At 47.9% G+C, this 6228-nt stretch overlaps 1 protein-coding gene across 1 annotated transcript in view; it reads left to right on the forward strand.

Moving 5' to 3' along the window:
* The first annotated feature begins 1413 nt into the window (after window positions 1–1413).
* Window positions 1414–6228, forward strand: part of tusc3 (tumor suppressor candidate 3) — a 58111-nt gene continuing 53296 nt past the window's right edge. Inside the window, exon 1 of the mRNA XM_077013584.1 lies at window positions 1414–1543. Coding sequence (XP_076869699.1) covers window positions 1439–1543 — 105 coding nt within the window. The 5' untranslated portion in view covers window positions 1414–1438. The remainder of the gene's footprint in view (window positions 1544–6228) is intronic.

The raw sequence follows: 6228 nt of genomic DNA on the forward strand, positions 1-6228 counted from the left end.
CACGCGGCTCCCGTCAGAGCAGGGGGGTCTGGGTGAAGTCGCGAGACGCGCAGTCTGCATGTGGACGCCCGCGTGGTTAGATGACACTTTGCGCCAGGTGACCAGGCAACATCGTCACGTGCCGAGGTCCCGTCAGGTTCTGATGGACTCGCGTCTGTGTTGCGGTGCAGGGGGGAAACACCGGCGCGAGGTCATGAGTCATGTGTTCACGCATGAAACGCGTGTATTGCTCTTCACGACTCATTGACTTTAATACAGTCATGCATCTCATTGTCCGATTACACACACACACACACACACACACGCACGCACACACACGCACGCACACACACACGCACGCACACACACACACACACGAGCACTTGTGCGCACACACACACACACACACACACACACACACACACACACACACACACACACACACACACACACACACTCACACTCAATCAGACAAAGCAAACAGAGTATGGCAGTTATAACATTTAACATCCAGACACTTTAATGACTTGGGGGTGCTTATCTCCGAATACTTTCACACCACTTTAAATAGCCTTATGCACACACACGCGCGCACAGGCACGTGAGCAGACACGCGCGCACGCGCATGCACAGCTGAGCAAAGCTAATTACTCTTTACTCTTGACCTATCAGATTCCGGTCCATATGTAATCCTCGAGACAACAAAGAAACGTAATACAGCTTTGGCAACGCGTATCCTGCGACTCTTATTAGTGTCTGCAATGCAATAAAATATGATAATAGATCCGAGCAGTCCGTGGGTTTCATAATATGTCTGTCTCTTTATGGTCGCTTATCCCAGGCACGGGCTCGCCTCCCTAAACTCTGACACGCCCCCTTCTGGAGGGGAGGGGACATGCAAAATGATGGTGATTTTTTTTGGTTGTTGGTTTTATTAGATGCCTATTAAATTTAACTCAACTCTTTGTTTACAAGCGGTAGAAACAACATGTAATGTATAGAGTTAATACTATCTAAATATCAGCCGATAGTTAAACTTGTGTGGGGTTATATGTGCGTGTGTGACGGCTGTAAAAATAACAGGATATTAAAAGAGTGAACCAAACACCAGTTTGTGAACTAAACACCAGTTCGTGGGACTCGCTTACCAGTTTGTTTCCAGTAAAATGTAGATGCACGCATTTCACAACACGTGGTGAAATATGAAGCTGACGTTTTATGTGCGAATGCAGACCAGTCAAAAATAACCCATCTATGAACCTTTTACTTACTGTGATTCATATAATCATTACCACGACACACATGTTCCTGCGCATACAGAAAACAGCTATTTTTATCTAAGATGGTGTAAAACTACACCTCCCATGATGCAACTGCGAGGATACGGAGGTTCTGATTGGTCGAGGTCTTATCCAATGAGGCTGCACAGGCGCTTTGTTGCGGCGAGAGCATCTCCAACATGGCGCTCCCATCCAGAGGCTCGTCTCTAACCCCGCCGCTGGCCTTATTATTCCTGGTGTTCTTGCTGTGTCTTCAGCTGGGAGGAGGTCAGAAGAAGAAGGAGGTACAGACGTCTACTCCACGCACAACACTCAGATAATTCCCCCTTCATGCATGTCGTAAATCAGGCCTTGTTAAGGTCCAGGTAGACCTGCCGTATGTCTGCTGATAAAGCGCATACATCGCCATCATTAACCTTCATTATATTATTATTATATATTGTTTATTATATCAGAGCGACTCACAACACATGTGCACGACACAAACACGGACATTCGTGCGTTTGTGTAATTCGCTGTTTTCTATGTTGTTGTCCTGTATTATTATGATGAGGGATTATAGTCGTCTTCCTCAGTGAAGTAAAGGATGTTTCTGTAGCAGTTATAGTGAAGTATATACCCGAATAGTGTATATACCCGAGTAGTGTATATACCCGAATAGTGTATATACCCGAGGAGTGGAGTTTGGTTTATGTGTTTGGCTGTCTAATATTTCACGTGCCTGATCTGTGTGTGCGCGCGCGGTGCACTTTAGTACCTTTGCGAGGTTATGACGTGTCTGCGCGTGCGCAATGTGCTTTAGCGCAAAGGGGAAGAATTTGGGCTCCGGTTGGACAATCTGCTGAAGCAGCGCACCGTGGTCCACTTAATCCACTCCACAAGACCGTCCTGAACTTGGTCACATTTCTCTCTCTCTCTCTCTCTCTCTCTCTCTCTCTCTCTCTCTCTCTCTCTCTCTCTCTCTCTGTCTCCTCCCTGTACTGTGGGTTCTCTTAACTTTAATTGTTCGTCTTTGTTTCCTTTCCTCTGTTCCTCTCATCTAAGCTCCTCCCACAAGGACAAGAGGGGGAGGAGCCAGTGCTAGACGCATTTATGTGTGGAGACGTCCCTGTTCAGTCATCACCTTCATGTCACGTCCCTTGTCATTATCTGTCACTGGGCCTTTATGGATCTACCAGTAGGAAACTGTTTTACTTTAACTCCGCCCCCGCTCTACGCCGGACGATTGCTCCTTAAAGGAGGCGTGTGGGTCCCGTATGTCCCGCTAACAGAGACTACCCTGCACGGAGGATCAGCCAGGACTAATTACAGCAGGTGTGTGTGTGTGTGTGTGGGAGTGGTTTGAGTGTCTTGTAATGGTGGTGTGCTCTGGACCCGGTCCTGCCCGTCCCGCTCGGCAGGACAGCAACGGAGTGGTGTGAGTCAGCGGGTGGAGAGGGCAGATGTTGTAATGGAGGCATCGCATTATCACTTTGGCCCAGCTGAACAGTGGAGCATATGTGAGTGGAGTGAGAGAGCTCCTCCATTCATAAGTGGAGGAGAGAGAGGGAGAGAGAGGGAGAGAGGGGGGAGGAAGAACAAGGAAGGAGCCTTACCTCTCCCTCATCCTCTCTCTCTTTCTATCTCCCTTTCCCCTGTTGTGATGGGTCTGCGTGTGTGATTGTTCTTGCAAGCTTGTGTGTGTGTGTGTGTGTGTGTGTGTGTGTGTGTGTGTGTGTGTGTGTGTGTGTGTGATCACTGGGTCCCTCGTACCTGTTTTTCTTAATGAGATCCAGGATTCAGCAGCACCCAGCAGTCCTGCACTAATCCATCTCCAGTCTGCTGCCTCAGCCAGGAGCACACTGAAACTAGGCTGTGTGTGTGTGTGTGTGTGTGTGTGTGTGTGTGTGTGTAGCTAGGTAGAGTCCTTACTTAGCCATTTTGTTAAACTTACATAATGCAGTTCTGCAGGCACTGCTCTCTCTCTCTCTCTCTCTCTCTCTCTCTCTCTCTCTCTCTCTCTCTCTCTCTCTCTCTCTCTCAGCATGATGGACAGGAAAGGGTTTCTGGGTATTGTAGTCTTTTAAATGTTGGCCTGTCTGTTGTAAATGTATAGATGACATAGTCGTGGACTACACAGTTCTGTATGTTCATGTGTCTCAGGGTCATGGTGCACATTCTCCACGTTTATGGGAGAACCATGTTTGGTTTGATAACAAATACGTCATTACAGACGTGGCAGCTCTGTTCCTGCTGCTGGGTAGAGGAGGAGAGGAGAGGAGAGGAGGAGAGGAGAGGAGAGGAGAGGAGAGGAGGAGAGAGGAGAGAGGAGGAGAGGAGAGGAGAGGAGGAGGAGAGGACAGGAGGAGAGGAGAGGAGGAGAGGAGAGGAGAGGAGAGGAGGAGAGGAGAGAGGAGGGGAGGAGAGGAGAGGAGAGGAGAGGAGGAGAGGAGAGAGGAGGGGAGGAGAGGAGAGGAGGAGAGGGGAGGAGAGGAGAGGAGAGAAGAGACGCAGGCCCTGATGTCTTTTGTGGGCTCTAGTCTCTCCCCTGGTTTCTCCTCCTGGTTGGAGACGTGGTGGTCACTGAAGATGCCGGGCAGGTCGGTCCTTCTGATGCTGCTGTATGAAGTGACTGAGACAGGTCTGGTCTTTACGAGACAGGTCTGGTCTTTACGAGACAGGTCTGGTCTTTACGAGACAGGTCTGGTCTTTACGAGACAGGTCTGATTTTTACGAGACAGGTCTGATTTTTACGAGACAGGTCTGGTCTTTACGAGACAGGTCTGATTTTTACGAGACAGGTCTGGTCTTTACGAGACAGGCCTGATTTTTACGAGACAGGCCTGATTTCTACGAGACAGGTATGGTCTTTACGAGACAGGTATGGTCTTTACGAGACAGGTATGGTCTTTACGAGACAGGTATGGTCTTTACGAGACCGGTATGGTCTTTACGAGACAGGTCTGATCTTCCACACCAGCTGTCTCCTGGACTGCCCATCCCAGCAAGGGCAGCTAGGCATGACTAAGCGAGTACCACCATCCATTTACATCTGCATTGAGTTGCTTCGCTTGGTCATTTAATTGGAAGATACTTTGTTTTTTGATTGGATTGAGGTCGTTGATTTGATTTGACTTCTTCGGAGCTGGCACCATGGTAACAGAATCGCAGCTGAGCTGATGGAGAACCTTCCAACATCATCCACCCCCACCAACCAGAGAACCAGAGCTGATGGAGAACCTTCCAACATCATCCACCCCCAGAGCCGGAGTGGCTAATCGGGAGATTCGGGAGGATTCCCGATGGGCCGGCTCATGTCAATCTCTAGTTTGGGCCGATTGTGAAGGAAATATAATTTTGGGCCGGATTTGGGCATGAAACTCCCGGGCTGAAAATATGGCCCACTCCGGCCCTGTCCACCCCCACCAACCAGAGTGGATCTAGAGCCAGTCGAAAATTAGATGTGAAAATTTGATCTCTAACTCTCTCTCTCCCACACACACACACACACACACACACACACACACACACACACTGACTGAGTCAGAAATCTAGAAAAGTGACAAAATAATATAGATGAAGGTTTTAGTTCTCAAAAAACATTAATGAATATTTGCACTGAAGTAGTCACTGATTAGTAATTTGACTTAAAATCAGTGGAGACATCTAAAGAAAGAGTGTGTGTGTGTGTGTGTGTGTGTGTGTGTGTGTGTGTGTGTGTGTGTGTGTGTGTGTGTGTGTGTGTGTGTGTGTGTGTGTGTGTGTGTGTGTGTGTGTGTGTACGTGCATGCGTTCGCACATCCGAGTGCATCAATGTTTGTATTTGTGTATGTGTTTCTAAGCTATAAAGATACTGGTGTAACACACTTAGGAAATCAAGTTCAAAACATTGCGGTACCTCAATAGTCGATGGAGCAGCAGACAGTGTGCTCACAATATATCGATACGGCTATGTAGTGTGAACACACACTTGCCGATGCGTTAGCCGAAGAATCGGTGTGATCACAGCTCGATCAATATTTATGAAGGCATTGATTCTTTCTCCAGTGTTAGACGTGTTCAAGAGGGACGTTTCGTCCCGCACGGGATGTTTCCAGACAGCTGTCTCCACACTGGACAGAACCCGTCAGAACTGGTCTGGCCTGGGTGGTTGTTTCATTTTGGTTCCGCCCCCGAAGTGCTTGTGTGTGTGTGAGTTCGGGTCCATCTCTCCACTGGTCTCCCCAGTTCTCCTCCTGCTTCATTTCTGTTTCATTTCTGTTTCTATTGGTGCTTGCTTGTTGTTGATTATTTATTTATTGTTTGTGATCATAGTCATTTTGGTACCAGTCATATTAATAAAACTGTTTTGTTACCTGTCGCGATACATATCATATCTTGAGTTACTAGCAATACCCAGCCCTTGTGTGTGTGTGTGTGTGTGTGTGTGTGTGTGTGTGTGTGTGTGTGTGTGTGTGGATCTAAAATAGTCCGGCAGCATCATGATTCTATCCTGTCTTGCTTTAATCCCAGAGATCAACCTAGAGATCATCTTGAGCTACAGAGCACATGAGTCTGTATCTTATGGAGTGCCGTGTCCTTCCGTTGAAAGGTCGCTCTGTCTGTCTATCTGCCTCTGTCTGTCTGTCTGTCCGGCACCTCTTATGTTCGGGTCTTTCTGATTTTGCTCAACCTTTTGCATTAAAATGCTAAAGTGTGATTTATTTGACATGCATTATTCATGGAGCCAATAAAAAAGAATATTAACAATATTTTGGAAAATGAAGAGCTGCAGTGAGCAAGGCGTCGCCGTGGAGACGATGCGGTCTTCACGCCAGCGTACGTGTCCGATGAGAAGAGCGATGCTTTATTTTTGAGCACGTGAAACGGCACGACATTCGTTTCATTTGTAAATAAACGTCCAGTCCTGTCTGGCATAGGACAGGTCAGGGGTCAGACAAGCAGGCACCGGACAGGTCAGGGGTCAGGACAGCCTGAGGGAGAGTTCCTT

The sequence above is a fragment of the Brachyhypopomus gauderio genome, chromosome 1, assembly GCF_052324685.1.
Source record: "Brachyhypopomus gauderio isolate BG-103 chromosome 1, BGAUD_0.2, whole genome shotgun sequence".
NCBI lineage: Eukaryota > Metazoa > Chordata > Actinopteri > Gymnotiformes > Hypopomidae > Brachyhypopomus > Brachyhypopomus gauderio.